At 38.9% G+C, this 21,882-nt stretch overlaps 1 protein-coding gene across 1 annotated transcript in view; it reads right to left on the bottom strand.

The window, feature by feature from the left end:
* LOC115213400 (probable inactive tRNA-specific adenosine deaminase-like protein 3) overlaps window positions 1-21,882 on the bottom strand; it is a 45,724-nt gene that overhangs the window by 22,688 nt on the left and 1,154 nt on the right. The window contains exons 2-5 of the mRNA XM_029782349.2: window positions 14,208-14,262; window positions 12,980-13,053; window positions 11,106-11,328; window positions 6,590-6,701 (exon numbers count right to left, since the gene is read on the bottom strand). Coding sequence (XP_029638209.1) covers window positions 6,590-6,701; window positions 11,106-11,328; window positions 12,980-13,053; window positions 14,208-14,262 — 464 coding nt within the window. The remainder of the gene's footprint in view (window positions 1-6,589; window positions 6,702-11,105; window positions 11,329-12,979; window positions 13,054-14,207; window positions 14,263-21,882) is intronic.

Here is a 21,882-nt window from a genome sequence, read left to right as displayed (position 1 = left end):
ATGCTGGTATGGGTTGTATGGTTTGACAGGATCTCTTGAACCACAAAGCTGTGTCAGGCCCCAATGTCAGCTTTGGCATAATTTCTACATCTTGATGCCCTTCCTAAGACCAACCTAACATACAGGTGCTTTTTTTCTATGACACTGGCACTACACACACACGATCTCTGTCTGTCTGTCTAGTCTATCTATCTATCTACCTATCTATATATATATGTGTGTGTGTATATATATATATATATATATAAAGATGAGAATGTGTGACTGTCTGTCTGTCTGTGTGAATCATCCCTAAAACTCGAGAACTACACAACCAATTTCATTCAAATTTTACACATGCCTTACTTAGGGTCCATGTAGTGTCATGGGCCAAAAAAAATTTCAACTTCTTGCCTAATGCGAGCCCAAAGCAATGTCTTATACTTTCCACTATTTCAGTATTACGTCTCAAAAGTGAAACAATAACATCTTTCTATCGTAATGTCTAATACTTTCACTTTAATAGGTTCACTAATAATACTGAAACTGTTAAAGTGAAACTATTATCTCACATATATGTCTGCACATTTGTATATGCTAGCTGGTGTACCCGGTAATTCCTGGGGCTAAAGATGTTCTATTGAAATGCCTTACTACTCTGATATAAGAAAGCAATTTCATTATAACTGCCACAAAAGATGTATTTTCCGTCAGCTGAAGGAGGGAGAGATTGTTGGAGGTTGGTGAGAGAGGTTTTCAGAGGTTGGTGACAAAGATTGTCGGAGGTTGGTGACAGGTTATATACATATATGAATGAAGTGTTTGAAGAAAGTGCAATAATAACGTTCACACTCACTGATGGTCGCTCTCAGTAACTGCTTTTAGCTTACGGAGTTCTTGTTTTTATAACTATTGAAAAGCAGCAAGAAGGATAGACATATTGTTGAGAACAAATGATTTCATTGGGGTCTGTTATCTCCATTCCAGCCAGTGGTGGCCTAGAAAAGGTTAGAAGGGTCAAGTGGTAAAAACTATTGTTTTACCATGAGAAAAGCACTGTTGAAGTGTTAAGTGAAATTTGGCAATCGAGGATTGAATCCACGCTATGCCTGTATGAAGTTAGAAAGACCCCTTCATGGGGACTTAACACCCACAATTTAGTCCTTTTATCTAAGCAAAGACGAACACAGTTGTACTCTTGGAAGCTGTAGGGTCACCCGAGCATAAAAGATGAGCATTATTTGTAATTCAATGGTACAAAAGTGTAAGAGTTTGCTTTGAGATAGATTGTGATTTCTGCAATGTGGTGCATAAATTGTCAAGTAAATGAGAGGCATCTTTACCTACACTGATTCAGTTGCAACGTGCTCAGTAAAGTTATTTGGTTGAGGAAGGTGGAGGCAGATGAGGCTGAGGATGAGGAGGAAAATAATTCCAACACAGAAATGGATCTCAAAATCTATTTAAGATACTTTATAACATTTAACTAGGTTAATGCAAAGGTTGCACAAACTAACCAGTTACATTCAGAAAATATTTAAAATGCTCAGTCAAAGAAATTGTGTTCCGATAAATGAAATGTATTAAAACTTGTTTGGCAATAATTCAGAAGGCATCAGGAGTTCATCACTTATCAAAAAAATCATACTGAACTATAATTTCGAAGTGTATGTGTGAAAAGGATAAAGAAATAGTTGAGGGTTGAGGAAAAGTGGTTTGGAGTCATTTAGAAACCACAGTTCTCTCTGGTGGGGGTAGTGAAATTCATCAGTATTAATTTTTTTTTTTTTGTAATCAAAACAGGGCTCCAACACTAGAGATTCTAAGCTTGGTACCAAAAATTAATACAGATTGTTATTAGTCAAAAACAAATAATATGGTGTTAAAAGCAAATATTGGTTAGTGGTTGGTTGAAAGCAGTTGTTTGGTGAGTTACTTTAAGCAACAAATCAATAAATTAATCAAATGACATCATCATAACTGAATCAGCAGCAAGCAAAATACATCTGAGTGAGAAATATATTTTATATCAAATACAGCATTCTGCTAGAGTAGATTGACCTACATAGTGATGTAGTTGAGGATAAATGTAAATATACACCCTAGATAACAATGACTTGTCTCAAATATTTAAACATTTAACACATGACAATGTTCAACATAAACATCTGAGATTACACAATGAAAATATAAACTAAGTAATTTTGGTATCTACAAATTCATAAATTCAAGGTATTTCATTTTAAAAACATCCTTTATAATAAAAAAAAGAAAGAAAATGTAGGCAAAATAAAAAAAAAAGCTGTTGGTTAGAAAATGTTTTATTTTGGGATAAAATGATGGTAGGAATTATTTCAAACAATGAATAAAAAAAAACATGCCAGGTAAAAATTAATGAAGACCAACCCACTCAACACAGTAACCATGTCACCTATCAAATGTCCAAATGTACATACGTATTATCTCTGCTGCCACTATCATCATTTCACATCAGCTTTCTATGCTGGCATGGGTGGAATGGTTCTACAGGATCCAATGTGTTAGAAGACCATATCTTACTTCAACAGTTTCTACAACTGGGTGTCTTTTCTAACACCAACAATTTATAGAGGGTACTGGGTGCTTTTTTCAGAGCCCAGGACAAGTGAGGTCAGCATGTCATAAGACTAAAGAGCCTATTCAACTGAGAGGGAGAATAGTAGTGAGAAGGAGGTTTTATTGAGGGCAGAACATATGACAGAAGGGACAGGAACAGGTTTTTTGTGGAAGAAGTGATTAATGACTATGTTATATACAGGTGGATAGAAGTAGATGGTGTGCAGCCAGAAAGAGAGATGAATATGGTGGCAATAAGGTGTCAAAGCATACCCTCAAGGGAACAGAAGAGAGTGAGAGGACAGATCAGGAAGAGTATGTAGATAAAAGCTGCAGGGTTGCAGAGGTAGTGTGAAATGGTAAAAAATAGGGTTGGGGATGAAGTAAAGAATAGTGAACAAGAATGTGGGGTGTATGTCAATAGAAGTGGGTCTGCACTGGGAAGACCCTCTTTCTTTCACACATTCTCTACATTTAATAGCCTTTCATAGTAGCATACCTCTTCCTTTACAGAATCATTAAATGTAAGTGTACCATTATCCATCCATTACACACTTCTTACCCATGTTTCAATTATTTCCAGTACATTGCCTTCTAATGCAGAAGACTCATACCTCTAATCCTTAAACAGCTGAATACTGGTAAACCTCTTATGTTTACTTCTTCCCTTGCAAAATAAACCTGTCACCCAGTTTTCCATTCTAGTATAATTTTCTGCTACACCTTTTCTTCCAATTTTCCCAAGCCTGTTGCTTCACTTTTATAGCTTTGTCTACCTCATTGTTCCACCACTATGTCACTCTCGCTCTGGCTGAAACTGTGCACTAGCCACAGATTTAGTCTGTAACAATGGGCAAATTTCCTATAGGAACTTCCAGTTATCCTCTATGCTAAGCATCTCTATTTCCTCACTACTTTCATCAAGTGCTTCAACTAGTCCTTCTTTAAATTTCTAACTGTTCAATGAATTTTTCAGTTTCCAGATCTTCCTTTTCCAGATCAGTTCATCTAGCTCTAAACCTATTGTCATTAACCAATAACCTATGTCGGGTTGTACATTCTCCACTAAGAAAAGACTTCATATTCACAATCATTTGTCTATCCCATTTCCTGGAGAGAATGAAGTTTCATCTGTTCTACATATTGATAAATGATCAGATGGTTGGCTGCTTTCTTAATGTTGCAGATCATTAAGTCATTTGCCTCACAGCACTCCAGAAGCTTAGTTCTTTCTCAGTCCTTTGAACCACAGTTTGTAGCTTCCATGCACACCTTAGAATCCGTCAGAGCACTGCCCAACATATCTGTTGAAGTCATCAGCCACAATAATAATGTTACAGTCATTTGTCACTGAGGTAGTCTGAATGATAGGCTCATAGAAGCTGTCCTTATCTACTAGTTAAGACTGTGGAATGAATGCAGAGGTAAATGTCACTGTAGTATTATGCAAGACTGGTCAAAGCTTAATTATCCTACTATTCTGACTAAAATTGATCACTTTATCTACTCGTTTCTGTCAATAAACTGTCTACAACACTCATATACTCCTCACAGCCTATCCAGAAGAATTATATATTTGATCCTTGCCTGTGAGAAGTTTGGTTCAGGTTCCCCTCCATCTTACCTTCTGCACACAACATACATCCCACATACTTGCCTTTACTCTAGCATTTCAACAATCTCTCTGGGCCTCTCATAGTGCTTGCATAGGCTGTGGCAGCTCTAAAGTTGTGGATTGGATAAAAGGGTGAGTGGGTAGCTGGAGATTTCAAGGAATAGTAAGCCACTGAGATAGAAATTTAAAAAGTTACATATTTTCAGAGTTGAAATTTAGTGTTCAACTTTACTGTCTCAACACTTTGCTGGCATTCATTCAACTGATGGAAATATGGTGCATGCATGAATTATATATCTTGCCAAGTCTACATTTATATGCAACTATCTGTATGAATAAGAATTATATTACACTGTTTCTAATTATCAGGAAAGAAAACAGGACTCTACTGTATCCAGTGAGATGGCCATGTTCAATATGAAGAAAATGATGACATAGATACTCTCTAATGTGAAAGAAACATGAACTATAGCTGCACAAGAAATGCAGGGGGATCACAGACAGATTGACAGAATAGACATAGATTTCATATGTAATAGATGCACAGAAATAGTTAGCATTAAAAGCATCTTTAAAATATATTCAGAAGGCTCTTTAGAAATAGTCAACAACTTCCATTGCCTAATCATGTGATCAAATTAGCAGTAGACACAAGGCTCTGAAAGTAGAGCAGTTAGAATAAGACTGAGATAAAAATGTTGGGAGAACTATTACTTCTGCTGACAACAATGAATTGTCTCTCTTAGTGAAGGATAGATTGTATGGAGCTTGTGAACTAATTGCAATGCTGTACAGTAGTAGTGAATGCAGAAGTTGTGCAAAAGCTACGAAAAAATCTAAATGGCACTCTGTTGGCTATGACGATGAGGGTTCCGGTTGATCTGATCAACGGAACAGCCTGCTCATGAAATTAACGTGCAAATAGTAGTGCATTCCACAGACACATGTAACCTTAACATAATTCTCAGAGAGATGTAGCATGACACAGAATGTGACAAGGCTGACCCTTTGAAATACAGGCACTATTTATCTGAGTGGACTGAAGTAATGTGAAATAAAGTATCTTGCACAAGGACATAGTACACTGCTGGTTATTGATCTCATGGCTGTATGATTGTGAGCCTAACTGCTAAGCCATGTGCCTTCACTACAAAGAACTAAAGTGGACATGTTCCATTGGATGTGTAATGTTTATGTGCATGATTAACAGACCACAAGTAAGTTGAGAGAAAATTAGGTATAAAAGTAATCAGATATAGTGTAAACGACTGAACTAATATAAACATGTGATACATATGGAGGACAACAGTTGGATAAAAAGGTATCAAGAAATACAAGCAGATAGAACGAGTAGAAGGGAAACACTGAAGGGGACCTGAGAAGACATGGTGAAAGTTGATTTCAAAAGGCTGAATGTCTAGAAAATAACAAAACACTACAAGTGGTGAAACCCATCCAATCCATGGAAAAACAGATGTAAAAATGATGACAACAATGATGATAATGATGATGATGGGGTGGGGATGATGATGTCCTCTATGAATGTGTGCAAATGTGTGTGCATGTCTGTAAGGTTTTTCCCTGTTATTATTTCCTTCCTTTAATGTTTTTCAAAATCCTAAACGTGGTCCACATGCATTATGTATGGCTTCTAACTAGTGATCTTTTTCCTTCAAATAATACTTAACCTCTACCTTCCAGATCATGCCCTAGCACCTTTCTCTCTTATTCTTTACTAGAACCCGAACAGCCTCCCTACATGTATACTAGTATACACACACACACATACACACATGCATGTGTGTGTATTAAATATTTCTTTCTTCAAGATGTCAACTAACAGTAAACATTGGTTGGCTTGGTTTTGTTTATTTGTCAGTAGCTTCTACTAAATACATTAGATGGCAAACAGGAAAAATTTTCATAAGAGTTCAAGGAAATAGGAAATGAGAAAAGAAAAAGATTTTAATCTTTATATATAAAAGTCAAGTTGTGTGTGTCTCCTACAATTTAGATTCCTAACTACTCCCACATTTTGCGGTGCAGTTTAACCAAAACCGGGTATCTTATAGTCGTGATTCATATCGAGCCCTTCTGGGTATTAGCGCGCATCTACGATGAGTCTACGATTTAAAAAAAATTTACCATCATTTTTTCCCATTTTAATGTATTTTTTTCGCTATTATATAAGGGAAATAACTCTCTAAAAATGTCTACGATGAGTCAACGATTTAAAAAAAAATTTACCATAATTTTTTTCCCATTTTTAATGCATTTTTTTTGCTATTTTTTGGCTATAACTCTCTAAAAATGCTTATATAGTTATTTCCCTTACAAACCCGAGCAACGCCGGGCGATACTGCTAGTTTGAAATAAAGAAATAGTATAAGTGTTGATTACCTCATTATTACTTTTCCCAACTTTTGCCATCTCTAATGCTTTGGTCATGTGCCTGGTTATGCTGGCTTCCTGAGATTTGTTGAAATAATTACCGTTGAGTAATTTACTTATCCTATAAAAAGAAGTAGAAAAAAAATGCAGTTAATAACAGATATGGCTGTGTGGTAAGAAGCTTGCTTACCAACCACATGGTTCTGGGTTCAAACCTACTGCATGGCACCTTGGGCAAGTGTCTTCTACTAAAGCCTCAGGCCGACCAAAGCCTTCTGAGTAGATTTGGTAGATGAAAACTGAAAGAAGCCTGTCGATACGTATATATATATGTATATATTTATATGTGTGTGTCTGTTTGTCCTACCGCCATCACTTGACAACTGATACTGGTGTGTTTATTTCCCCATAACTTAGTGGTTCGGCAAAAGTAATCAATAGAATAAGTATTTGAATTACATAGAATATGTCCTGGGGCCAATTTCTTTGACTAAAACCCTTCAAGGTGGTGCTCCAGCCTGGCTGCAGTCAAATAACTGAAACAAGTGAAAGAATGAAAGAATATTGCAACAAATATTGGTATCAATATTTCAGAGAAGATAAGGCAGTGAGCTGGCAGAACTGTTAGCATGCTGGCTGGAATGCTTAGTGGTGTTTTGTCCATCTTCACATTCTGAGTTCAAATTCTGTCAAGGTTGGACTTTGCCGTTCATCCTTTCAAGGTCAATAAAATAAGTACCAGTTGAGTACTGGAGTTGATGTAATCAACTTGACTCCTCCCTTGAAATTGCTGGCCTTGTACCAAACTTGGACATCAATATTTCAACATTTTAGAGAAGATAAGGCAGTGATCTGACAGAAATGTTAGCATGCTGGGCAAAATGCTTAGTGGCATTTCATCTGTCCTTACATTCTGAGTTCAAATTCCGCAAAGGTTGACCTTGCCTTTCATCGTTGATAAAATAAGTACCAGTTGATCACAGGGGCACAAAGCCACCTCCCTCAATACTACACTCCACTCCCAGTCAGGGAGAGTTTATCTTGTCTTGCAAGTTACTTGGGGACTTTGCTGGTGCCATGAAGAAAGCACCAAGTACATACAATAAAGTGGTTGACACTAGGAAGAACATCCAACTGAAGAAACCAAGCCAAAAAAGACAACAAAACTTGGCATAGCTCTCTGGCTTACCAGCTCTTGTCAAACCATTCAGCCCATGCCAGTATAGAGAATGGATACTAAATAATGATGATGATAACAATAACACACACACAATGGGCTTCTATACAGTTACCATGTGCTAAATTTACATAGAATGCATTGGTCAGCCTGAAGATATTGTGGAAGACACTTGTTCAAGTTTCACATGGTGAGATGGAACCTAAAATCTCATAATTGTGTGTGTTTGTGCCCACACTGTAAAGTGGTTGGTATTTGAAAGGGCATCCAGCTGTAAAAATCATGCCAAAACTAACCTTGCTTGTGCTGGTGCCACGTACAAAGCACTCAGTTAGCACTGCAGAGTGGTTGATGTTAGAAAGGGTATCCAGCTGAATAACCCTGCCAAAAGAGACTCAGTAGCCTAGGGAAGTCTTCTACCTGGCCCACTCCTGTCAATTTGTTCAGCCCATGCCTGTATGGAAGGCGGACATTAAACGATAATGATGATGATATCTGTGTTTGTGCCTCTATTAAACTAGGTGTAAACAAATTGAAATAACTGCTCTCTTTAAGCTAGATACTTAACTTCATTTTGAATAAATTGAAAAGAATAAAATAAAACAGCAACTATAATAAAAAATTTATGTGTTGGTGTCACCTTGACCTCTCTAATATCCCCCCCCACACACACACACACACTTTTAATCATGAGAGGTTTTGTCTTTTTTATTCTTTTCTGTTTAGCAATTTATGAGGTAGCCTCATAAATGCTAGTCACAGTGACAGCAGTATGCATGGTTGTTCTTAAATACAAAGAACCTCCCCGGTGAAGAATGTACTCCTGCCAGAATAGACTAGTTGTTAGTGACTTTAGACTCGAAGCCAGAAGGATGCCAAAAAGAAGACCAATCTGGAAAAGAAGGACTTGGAATCTTAAGAACCCTTCACAAGGTCAGAGATTTAGGGATATCCTTACCAAGAAATTTGATAATAGGGAGGAGGAGCTACAGTCCTGTGACATAGAAGGCAGCTTGGAATTCCTGTGAGGCAGTTTGCTAAGCACCACAGACCAAATCTGTGGCTGGTGCAAAGTCCCTTCCAGACCTAGGGTAAACTGGTGCTGGAACAATACCATAGACAGGGCCATTAGAGCAAAGAAACAGGTCTGGAAGCCCTAGAAGAGTGCGGGTAGCAGGAGACTGTATAAGATAGTCAAAAGGGAAGCTAGGAAACAGGTATATATAGCAAAGGTAGTAGCAGAAAAGAAGTTTGCCAATGTTCAGTGGCATGAGGACCAAAGAACTGAAGCATTTCGAATTGCAAGACAGTGTGTAAGAGAAAACTGTGATGTCATTGGAGAGAAACGTGTCTGCATGGATGATGGTGCCCTTGCGTTTAATGATTCTGCAAAGAAACAGGCTTGGAGATGCCATTATGAAAGACTGCTGAATGTGGAGAATGAATGAGAGGAGGAAACACTGCTAAAGGTTGGCGTGATTGAGGGACCAGATACCTGAATCAACGGTATCCTGGTAGATAAAGCAATCAAAGACATGAAGACAGGGAAAGCACCTGGCCCATCAGGAATCACTGCTGAGCTGCTTAAAATACCAGGCAGTGTGGGTTATGGTCTTGTCACCTGCATTGTAAATCAGATAGTCCATAAAGAAGTCATACCCAATGACTGGTGTAACAGCATCATAATCAACTGCTATAAAGGTAAAGGTGATGCTTTAGATAGAAATAACTATGTGGGTATCAAATTATTGGATCAGGTGATGAAAGTTACAGAGAGGGTTATAGCCCAACTAATTAGGCAGAGAGTTAGCCTAGATGAAATGCTGTTTGGGTTTGTGCCAGGTAGAAGCACCACTGATGCTATATTTCTGGTAAGGCAACTGCAGGAGAAATACCTAGCCAAAGATAAACCTCTGTACTTGGCTTTTGTTGACTTGGAGAAAGCCTTTGACAGGGTCCCCTGATCCCTTATCTGGTGGTCAATGTGGAAACTGGGGAGAGATGAGTAGTTGGTGAGAGCTGTACAAGCCCTGTACAGGGATGTTGTCAGTAAGGTGAGGGTTGGCGATGAGTAGAGTGAAGAATTCCGAGTAGAAGTAGGGGTTCACCAAGGATCAGTCCTCAGCCCCCTCTTATTCATTATAGTCCTCCGAGTAATAACAGAGGAATTCAAGACAGGATACCCCTGGGAGCTCCTCTATGTTGATGACCTTGCTCTAATAGCTGAGTCACTACCAGAACTAAAGATGAAGTTTAGAGTGTGGAAGCAAGGTCTAGAATTGAAGGGCCTTAGGGTTAACCTAGCAAAAACCAAAGTCTTAATAAGTAGGAAGGCTGTCAAATCACAAACTCCTTCAGGTAGAGGGCCCTGCTCGATCTGTAAAAAACGTGTGGGTAGAAACTCCATACAATGTACCCAGTGTAAGCTATGGACACATAAAAGGTGCAGCAATATCAAAGGAAGGTTAACCAGGAAGATAGTTTTTGTGTGTGGCAGATGCACACAGGCAATAAACACTGAAGATGTACAGAAAGCAGATTCCATCACACGCCAGGGGGAAAAAACTAGAAGTAGTTGATAGCTTCCATTACCTAGACGACATCCTAACACATAACAGAAAAAAATGCACCCTTGACTAAATGGGATTTGGCGTTGGAGAGAGGGAGCTGGCTTTATGCCAGGTGCTGAGAAGTTAAAGCATGATAGTGTGACAGGGACAGGTTCCTTGCTATATATAAGATACATGGTTAGCTTGCAAAGATGGGTGACAGTAGCTGGAAAGAAAGATACATGGTGATGAGGTATCAGGACTGTCAAGACAGAGAAAGATGAGTAGAAAAGAGAATAGATACAGAGGCTCAGGAATGGTGGGGATAGGGGGATAACTTGCAAAAGTGTTAGAAGAGACTGACAGATGGTTAGAGATGGAGGTAGTGGGGTACGTAGTGAATGGTTAACAAAAGTAGAGGGTTGTCAATGGTGAATATGAGTTTGATAAGAAAGGTGAAAGAAAATAGAAGAAGCTAATGCAAGAGAATGTTATAAGTGGCATTACAGAAAATGTGCAGGGTAGCAATAGAATAAAACTGTAGATAGATGAGGAGTAGAAAGATGATGTGTTGGATGGGTGGGTAAAGGAGGAATGTGCAAGAGATAGAGAGAGAGAGAGAGAGAGAAAGAGAGAGAGGGAGAGAGAGATATGTACAGTGACAGGGATGGAGGTCAGAGGTATGCAGAGGTGAATATATTAATCGGTGGACAAAGGTGGGTGGTAGTTGATGGCAGAGATAAGGTGTTAAGAATGATGAAAATGAAAAATAAGCTGAAACTAGCAACAAGCAGCTTACCTTTTGTCTTCATGAAAATGAACAGGCCAATATACTGAAGCTTCTTCAAACTGCTTTCTAGTATGAGGAGCTGAAACAGGAACTTGAACTACACAAGGTTTCCCAAGTAGACATGCTATTTCTGGTGCTGAATCCTTTCCGAACAAATCTTCCAGAGTCAAGTGGTTTTTTGTTACTTCTGGTAATTGTGATTTGAGGCATATAATGGTTTGCAAAACTGAGCCTACATATAAAGATAAATATTTTACTTAAATAAACTTAATATTGGTTTCAAATTTTGGCACAAGGCCAGCAATTTTGTGGAGGAGATAAGTTGATTATATTGAACACAATGTTCAACTGATACTTATTTAAGTTGACCCTGAATGAATGAAAGGCAAAATCGACCTTGGAGGAATTTAAAATGCTGCTAAGCATTTTGCCCGGTGTGCTAATGATTCTGCCAGCTCCTCACCTTAGACAAATTTAATATTAACGATGACTTACAAAAATTTAAAATAAATAAATCAAAAAAGAAAATATACAGATCCAATTCATTTTCTTCATTAATTTAGCAAATGATAAAGAGGAACATCATTTTATTGTATATCTGTTTTCCTTGGACAGGACAGTTCAACTTAGGGTGTTTGTTTTCATCGTGAGCTACTGCCCTCCCAGATATGTTGCAGGACATCTTGCTTGTATGTTTTATTTTGGTTTACCCTATGCTTCGATGCCCTTCTATCACTGACCACTTTACAGAGTGCACTGAGTGCATTTTATTGTGGTACTAGCACTAAAGACAAGACTAATTGGCTTTCTCTGTTCATTCACTAACCACTTTGCCAAACATATATTTTATTCAGCTAATTCCTTTCAATACAGCTTCTAACTATGAAACTGAATATTTACTACTCATGGATTTTCTGCTGGGCTGTCACACAGTGGTTTGGCTCACTGCACAGCACCTTGCGCAAGTCTCTGCTACTATAGTCCTGGGCTGAGCAGTCTTGTGAGTGGATTTGATAGACAAAACTGAAAGCTGTATGTATGTGTATGTGATTTTTATTTGAGTTTATTCAAGTTGTTAAGAGAGTAGAAGACAGTCACTAACAAAGTGACAAGACTTTTTTGAGTTAAGAGAGTTCCTGGTGTTTGTAAGTATGCAGTTGAGTTAGTGTGTTGGTTGAACTGTCAGTGCATACACCCTAGTGTTTGCATCTATTCACATAAGAATCTCAGATGGAAAATCTTTGGAATGTCTAACAAATCTTCACTGTACCACTAATAGATTGAATCTGGAGAGTCTGCATCAGTTTCTTTTGCTGTTTCTCTGTGAAAACAAGTATTTCTAGCTTTTTGTGCAAATTTGTTGGGACATAACCTAATGTACCTATGATGATAGGTACAAATGAGATAGATAGATAGATAGATAGATAGATAGATAGATAGATAGATAGATGGATGGATGGATGGATGGATGGGTGGGTGGGTGGATGGATGGATGGATGGATGGATGGATGGATGGATGGATGGATGGATGGATGGATGCATGCATGCATGCATGTATGCATGTGTATGTGTTTGTGAGTATCCTTATTTGGACATTGTCACACAAACAAGATTGTTAATTTTCAGTCTTGCATGAGAAACATGTCTGGCCATAGGGAAATGTTACCTTCTCTGGAAACAGGTGAGTACTTATGATAGGAAGGGCATCCAGCAAAAGAAAATCTATCTCCTATCTCAACAAATTCCATCTGAACCATGCAAGTGTTGAAAAGTGAATGTTAAACAATAATTATAATAAACCAGTTTTATAAATAGTAATGAAAGTAATAAATCTCAAAAAAAAAACCCCATACAAATAATACTGAAAATAAAATAATTCCTACCATCTTGTGTTTTACAGCATTTTACTCTCTTAAGGTGTTGAAGACCATCAAATGGATGGGAAGACTGAAGTATTCTGCAGAAGGAAGAGAACATATTTATTTCATTTTAATACAGTTGAATTTAACAAGTTATAAATTGTATCTTAGAACTGTCAAAAGCCTACAGGCTCATTAGGCCAGAGTTTATCCTGGTCTGCATGGTGTATAAGTGACTGAGAGTACAATACACTCTGCTGAATGGGATGCCAGACCATCATAAGGTTAACTTCCAGCTGTTATTGGTACTCATTTTCAGCTGAGAGAATTGAAGTAATATAAAATGAAGTGTTTTACTCAAGAACACAATGGACTACTTGGTCTAGGAATCAAAATCACATCCTTACAATTGTGAATCCACCACACTAACCTTTAGGCTAAGTGCCTTCACTAATAAAAAAAAAACTATTATCATTATCATCATTCCATGCTGGCATGGGTTGGATGGTTTGACAGGAGTTGGCCATGCAGATGCCTGCACTAGACTTCTGTGTGTTTTGGTACGGTTTTTACAGCTGGTTGCCCTCCCTAACACCAATGACCCAGCAGAGTGGACAAATAAAAAAAAACTATACATGACTAAAAAATACAACCAGTCATCAGTTGCATGTGAGTATGGTTTGGTAACATGTACCATGCTTTTGTTAATTGTTTTAGGTGTTAATGTAGTCTCAAGCTAACATAGGCATTTTCTTAGGCTCTTCACCCAGCAGAACATCCAGGATGAGATAGATGAAGGGAGGGCTACACTAGCTGGTACTCATTACAGCTGAGTAGATTGGAGTGATGTGAAAAAAAGTGCTTTGCTCAAGGACACAATGCACTGCTCAGCCCAGGAATTGAACCCATGTTGTTATGACCAGGAGGCTAAAACCCTATCCATTAGGCCATGTACCTTTACTCAGATGACTAAAATGAAATATAAATAATACTTTTAATTTTTCTTATTGTTGAAGCCCTCTAGAATTTCCACCTGAGCTAGAGTGACTTACAGAGATTCATGCTGAATAGCAACCATGTAAATCTCACCAGTTTGGGACTGAGAACTACAAAAGAAGAGTACTGATTTATCTCTTATCCTGGTTAATCAAAATAATTTCAATTTACTTATCATGTAAAAGTGGATTTAAATTTTCCTCTTAGAGTTCCATAAAAAAATATTAACAAAAAAAAAAAAAAATTAATACTTAACTGTTGAATATAGCAAGTTTGTTTTTTGTCCAAAATCCTGCAGACAATGGCATCCACTGAAAAATGTGATTTTATTGAGTATTAAGAATGTTAACCATGTGAAAATGTAAAATTAATGTGACTCAACCATCCTTTTTAGAAAGCTCCTTCACACTCTTCATACAGTCTAGGCCTAAACCCCTCAAATGGCTTACTTAAAGTTGTGTTACAACAGTATAGAAGCTGTCACTACCTTGATCATCTGCAGGAAGTCGCCAACCAACACTAACTGGGAGCTGTGTACCCATTACTGCAGTACCTACATGACAATTATAAGAGGCACACACAAAGAAAACTTTTGTACCTCCTACCTACCAACCATTCCACAACAAATATGGCTCTTTTAGCAGCATTCCTTCTAAAAGACTCCAGTTGCTCTTCCATTTACTTCCAACTACAATGCACTTCCTATTCCCCGTGTACAAAGAATCAACATGTGCAAAAACTTCTTCACTCATTTTAACTCTGGACTTATCAACCTGTTCAATGTTTATTCAAACACAAAACTCAACAATCCTCCTTAACCTTCTATATATAAATGACATCTACATCTAACCTAAACACCTGTGTGGAGGCACATGGCCTAATGGTTAAAGCAGCGGACTCGCGGTCGAGGGATCGCGGGTTCAAATCTCACACTGGGCGATGTGTGTGTTTATGAGCAAAACACCTAAGCTTCACACGGCTCCGGCAGAAGATAATGGCGAACTTCTGCTGCCTCTTTCGCCACAACTTTTTCTCGCTCTTTCCTCCTGCATCTAGCAGCTCACCTGTGACGGACCAGCGTCCCGTCCAAGTGGGGAACTTATACGCTAAGGAAACCGGCCCTTATGAGCCAGGCATGGCTCGAGAAGGAACACCCTAAACACCTCACATCATATGTACCTTTACTTGTGCCCTTCTATTAAAATAGAGAATTTGAAAGCATTCTTTAATACGGCAATAAACAAGACAAGAGGGATCTCATAACTCTGCTCATTTAACCAATCACTATATAGTGAAAATAGAATATATATATATATATATATATATATATATATATAGAGAGAGAGAGAGAGAGAGAGAGAGAGAGAGAAGCGGGGACATAGATGCGGCTATGTGGTTAAGAAGTTGCTTCACAATCAGATGGTTTCAGGTTTAGCCACACTACATGACAGCTTGGGTAAGTGTCTTCTACTTATAACTCGGCGTCAACCAAAGAGTAATGAGTGGATTTGGTAGACGGAAAATGAGGGATCATTGAATATGTGCGTGTTACTGCCTTCTTCTAGAAGCATTGCATGATAGTTGTAAACAACCGACAGTCATACAATCAATGTCCTTTGTATTTAATTTTTCATGAAAACTTGTTTGGACGTGGAGAAATGTTAGCTGACTTGGAAATAAGTGAGAGTTGCAAAAAATTCTGTCCGACTCATGCAAACATGGAAAAGTGGACGTTAAAAAACGATGATGATGATACACACACTAGAGTACTGGTGGGGGGCGGTAGGGCCGGCACTTTTGGGTCTGCTGCAGGCAATGTGTTTTTTGCGGAGTCTGAGGGCGGCACACCAGCTACACTAGTGGATACATACACAACTTTAAACAGAGTGGCTGCAGCTTGAAAGTTATGAACATGCAGCGTTTTGTTAGAATAAAATCAAGATTCTATACTTAACTGGCACTTTATTTTATTAACCCTAAAAAGATGAAAGGCAAAGTGGACCTCGGCAGAATTTGAACTCGGAACACAAACACGGATGCAATGCTGGGAAGCATTTAGGTCATGGGAGATAACTCAACTGCTATTGAAAACTTTTACTCAAATCCCTATCTAGAAAATCATATTCAGGACAGCTTTAGAATCTATTTGTGATTACTGGGTTGTTTGAAGGTCGGACTAAATACTTTACTGTATTTAGCAACATTGCTATTCAATCTGAGTCTAAATACCGTGGAGGAGAAATAAGAATGTGTGTACCAGTTAAGAATTCATGTCGTTACTACGCTGGAGTAAATACCTCCCAGCATTGAGTCTGTGTTTGTGTTCTGAGTTTGTGTTCTGCTGAGGTCCACTTTGCCTTTCATTCTTTCAGGGTTGATAAAATAAGTGCCAGTTAAGCACTCGGGATTCCACCAGTATATAAAGTTTCAAACTCTTTAGTTAAAAAAAAAATTTAATCTGTGAGCCAAATTGAACAGATCCATTAATCCTAATAAAGCGGTGAGCTGGCAGAATAGTTAACATGCCTTGCAAAAAAAAAAAAAATACTTAGTGGCATTTTGTCCGTCTTTACGTTCTGAGTTCACTTTGCTTTTCATCCTTTCAGAGTCAATAAAAATAAGTACCAGTCGAAATTGCTGGTCTTGTGTCAAAAATTGAAACCAATATAATCAATCCTAATATTCCACTACCCTGAAAACATGAGGTTTTATGTCTATGAGAGAAATAGTATCATTTAGAGGTAGAGACGGACGTATAGTGATCTTGACCTATGTAAACTTTGAGGATGGAAGCAATTAAATAAGCATTAATGCAGGGAAGACTGAGAAGTATTGCCAAATAAGTAGACAGCTTTTGTGGATAAGACTGTGGTCTAACTGCATGTTGATCATGAAATGGGGGGTTAGTAATGAAGCACGATTTTTTAAAACTTTATTTTAGTCATTTTACTTAATATTCTTATGCAATCTTAGATAACAGTCATGCTGAACCATGTTTAACTAATGATACAGACTAACTGATTTAATGTCTGTGATGAACAATTAATCAGGTGAAATTCTGCTTTAAGCACTCCATATAACCCTCATAATGGTTTTTAGGTTTTTGGAATTTTCAGAAAAATTTTGCTTATTTGTGATCTACACACAGGAATTCATACGATTATGCCAAAACAAAGCAAAATAAAATTGTGTGATTTAAGGGCTATGTAGGTGTTATTTTAAGCACATCTCACAATCACCTGACAACCTCATTTGTTTTTCCATATCTTTCTCCTCATAAACATATTTAATAGTCTATTCCTGGGATTTAAGTTAAAAATTTGGACTGTCTGTATATTAAACACTGATTTAAAAACACAAAATTAATTTGAAAGATAAAAAAAAAAAAGACTTGTTTCATAGCCGTGCGAATTCTCATGTGTGGAATACAAATTAACAAACATTTTCTGAAAATTCCTCAAAATATGAGGTGCTTAACACAGAATTCCGCACAGAGAAGCTTTACGTTTTTAAATTTCGGAATTGTGCTTGTCTAATAAATAATATGAGCGGAGACGGGTGTCGAAACTAAAGGAATTACAACGTGAAAGATACACATCAGCCATTCAAAAACACAAAAACTATGCAACTGTGAAAGTGTGTCAGTGACGAGGTCGCAGATCGTGTGAGGAAATTTTGACACCAACTAATAAGTGATTAAGTGAAGTTAACAGTTTTATTGTAGGTGAATAACTATTACGTCTTCCACGTTGTAATTAGTACTTTTTCCCCCTAATTTTGAGACAATTACTTCAGGTAATTATTTAAAAAATAGAAAAAAATATTTCAAAAGTCGGTGTCAGTAAAAATTAATCGATATAAAATTTGACAAGTCCAATTCTTATGAAGAAGCTAACGCTTCGGGTTCAAACTCTTCAACTGAGAGAAAGAGAGTATTTCTTTATTCACCATAAGGTTGAGAAAAAGAGGGGACAATACAGGGACAGACAAAAACGTTGGGGTCAGGGTATCAAATGAGATGAAACGTATGAATAAACAAACAATTAAAATATATGCAATTAAATGAGAATGAGTGATTAACAAAAAATGAAGCGGAGGACACGGTTGACCCCACAAACCACACACTCACACTGAAGACTTTGCTTTCTTTTTTATATTCTCATTTAAACAGGTTCTTTCACTCGCAACATACTTGCTATATACTTCCATCTTTTACGAAACTCACTTTGCGACAGGCATTTCTTCTCCAGCCTTATTTTCTGTTTCATGTGGAAAACGAAAAAGTCGATTAGCTCGAGAATGGAGATAAACATGCCTGTTGCAATTCCTTTCACTCTTGTCTTCCATACTACTTCTTTCGCCATAGCAACTACCGAGAGAAAACAGGCTCGCTCCTCCCTATTCAGGGAGGTCGGCGGAACGATCTTAATTACAGATTCGCTCGACACTTGTACTCTTCTCGAATGCAACAGCAGGTGTTCAACATAAGCCCAGAGTTCAGTCACCTTGGAGAATTGCACAATCGTGTGCAGGACAGTTTCACTGTCCCTCTCGCATCTTACACAAACCGGCAAAGGTGCACACCCATGTCTAAAGAGCTTATCTCGAACTGGTAAAGCTCCTCTGTAACATTGCCAGGTCAGGGACTTTTGGTAATTATCCATAGGCCCCGGACCGAATGTTCTTTGGAACAGGCTGGCCAGTTGATCTTCGTTGAAGCCTAGAGTTTCTCCCAGAACGTCGTTACACTTAAACTCTACTAACCCTCTATAGAAGAACGAAGTAGTACCCCTGCCACCAACGTTGCCCGATGGCACTCTACATGCCACACGCCCAACCTCAGTCTACACTTGATCCATGAGTTCAGTTTGGTAAATGATGTGAACTGTGGAAATAACAACTTGACGAATGAAGACCATACCTGCTCACCGTCCAGGTAAAGCCAGAGGTGCCTAAGCCTGAGCACATGTCTGTGCATTTTTAGCCAGGGCATCCCTAACCCACCCTTCGGCGGCTTTTTGCAGCAGATAGAGCACCTTACAAGAGGTCTGCTGTCCCTCCACAAAAAGCGAAAGAGCATGCGTTCCAGCTTGTTCGGCCACGAATCGGGGCAAGGCACGACGGTCAGGCGGTAAGTTATTACAGAGGCAATAAACACCTCTGCAACCTCCGCCCTCCCTTTCAAGGACAGCTTCCGCTCAGACCATGTCTGAGTTAGGAGAACCTCCTTTCTCACTACCTCGCTCCAATTCTTCTCTATCTGGAGATCTGGACCTAACCAGATTCCAAGCATTTTCACCGGCCCTTCCGTCCAATGTCCTACGACGCTGTCGGAAGACATCGACTTGCCCCTCCAGGTGCCGAGTTGCAAGCTGACCGATTTATCCCGGTTGACTTTCGCTCCTGCCACCGCTTCGTAATCCCTTAAGGCCTCACCCACTGTAGGTGCTCGACCTGGGATACGATGACGGTGATGTCATCGCACCTCTACAGTGCCGAAGCGACTACCCCTCGTTATGTAGCTTGTTTGTTGCCATATCGGCCTCAAGCATTTTTCGATCGCTTCCCTCGGTACAAAGTCGATTTTTTTATTTTTGATATTATATGTCTTGTATATGACAGTTTTTCTCTCCTTCGCGTAAATTAATACACTGGGAGGGATCAACTTCACATTACCACCTTCTTTTTTTAGTAAACTTTGGTATTTCTTTAATTCTTCTTTGTTAATAACTATGTTTTCACAGGGGCGAGTTGCTGCACTCACAAAATTTATTTTTGACTTTTCCTGTTGTGTAGTAGCCTCGCTAGACATCTTGTCGTCTGCTTTTGTAACAAGCGCGTGAGACGCCTCTTTACTTTTACCTTCCTCCTCCCACATATTCGCCTTCACGCCTTCAAACAAATTTTCAAAGTTTTCCTCCGACTCGGAAGAAATTGGTGGCAAATTCATGTTTTTCGTCGCTTCGCCCTTGTTTCAAGGGGGAAAGAACAGCAAAACTCTGCTGCAACAGCAGAAAAGAAGTGGTCTCGACGACTAAAACAGCAAATTTTCACAATTTTCAGCACAAAAACAATCTTTCACTGCGGAGCAAAGAATAACACGACCGATAAGAAAGAAAGAAAGAAAGAAAGAGAGAGAGACAGAAAGAGAGAGAGAGACAGAAAGAGAGGGAGAGAGATTATTGTAGTCACGTATTTTGTCAGTGATTTATCTCCCTTACATCGAGTTTCTGTCTTGTCCTGGAACACACTGAATAAGCAGAATAAAAGATGCTTCAGCTATGATATGATATTTTGGCCGCTTTGAGAGATATCTGGCTGATATTTTAATAGATCGAGCGATCACGTAGTGGTACCATTGCTGACTCGTCATTAGTTGTCAATGTTAATGGGGGTTGGGGTGAAAATTCCGAGGGTTCCACCCCACCCCGTTTTCCGGGCCCCAAAAAGGGTTTTGTAGCATATTAGGAAGTCACCAGAATTCATTCAAAAGAAAAAAAAATTCAATGATTCCGGGATATGGGTAGGGGTCTCCTCTTTATTCGAACAAAAATAAGGGTTTTCAGCATACTTAGGAGGTCAGGGTACTTGATTCCACGCGAAAAATCCGAGTTTAAAAAATTTTTTTTATCTTAGTGAAAATCATGCGGGTGAAAGGATCAAATAATATCGAAATGGGTAGTTATGTTTTCCAGTAAATGTGATTTTCATCTTGAGTATTCTTTCGATATGACTCAACCACGCACGCACGCACACACTCACAGAGGAAGAAGCACGCACGCACGCACAACCCATTAGCTTTCTTCTCCCCCCATTTCGTCAACTGACAGTTGACAAGACACATACACGTGCCTTTCACAGAAACAGCTGAATTGAAGTGTTTTGATTTTGTCGAGTCATATGGAAGGAATACCCATTGGGTATATGAAATAACGGGACGTCACTGTCGTTATACCCGGTTTCTATCGCAATTTCTATTCATTTTTAGGACAATTTGCTTTCACATTTTCACGACTGTAAACCGTGTGTTGACCTTATGATGTACAACACATCGCCTCCAACTGAGTTTATAAGTATCTCGTAGATATTTATTCAGGCGGTGAGCTAGTAGAATCGTTAGCATGTCGGACAAAGTGCTTAGCAGGATTTCTTCTGGCTCTTTACGTTCTGAGTTCAAATACCAACTTTGCTATTCATCTCTTTGGAGTCGATAAATTAAAATAAATACCTATCAAGTACTGGGGTCATTGTAATTGACTTGCCTCTTGAACCCTGCAGTGGACCGGGAAAATGTTATTATCTCAGTTACATATACAACGTGGAAATCGGGTAAGGGGCCTCATTAGTCCTAGAGCTTATTTACGTTGTGAAAGAGAGGACCTGAATTTAAACACGTGGTTTATGGCTAATGTCAAATCGCATCACTTCATAAATAACAAAGACTGGGGCGTAACTTAGGTGTAAGTACCGGATACATTTCAAGAAAGTGTTGTTTTTTTTATATATGGGGGGTTAGGGTTTGTGTTAGGGTTAGGGATGTTATCTTCAGAAATGTAAACAAAGTCACGTTTGTACTTATACCGAAGGATCGCCAAGACTGGATATAAGGATGTTTCATAGTCGATTGATGGGTACTTGTCTATTGTCGTGGTCCCGGTTTCGCACACGCGAATTCGCGCGCGCGCGCGCCAGACCTGTTGAGGCAAGCGAAGTTGATATCGAACCTCATCCCACGACAGGCACCCACGCCAACCCCCTTTGCTTGCGAAGACATGTTGGGGCAAGTGTGGCACCCGGCAAATGCCAGGACCCCTGGACTGGTGGTACGTAAAAAGCACTATCCGAATCGTGGCCGATGCCAGAGCCGCCTCGACTGGCACCAATCCGACCGTGGCCGTTGCCAGCCTCTCCTGGCACCTGTGCGGGTGGCA

This window comes from Octopus sinensis, linkage group LG6, assembly GCF_006345805.1.
Source record: "Octopus sinensis linkage group LG6, ASM634580v1, whole genome shotgun sequence".
In the NCBI taxonomy this organism is placed as follows: Eukaryota; Metazoa; Mollusca; class Cephalopoda; order Octopoda; family Octopodidae; genus Octopus; species Octopus sinensis.
This window is presented reverse-complemented; position numbering and strand designations above follow the sequence as displayed.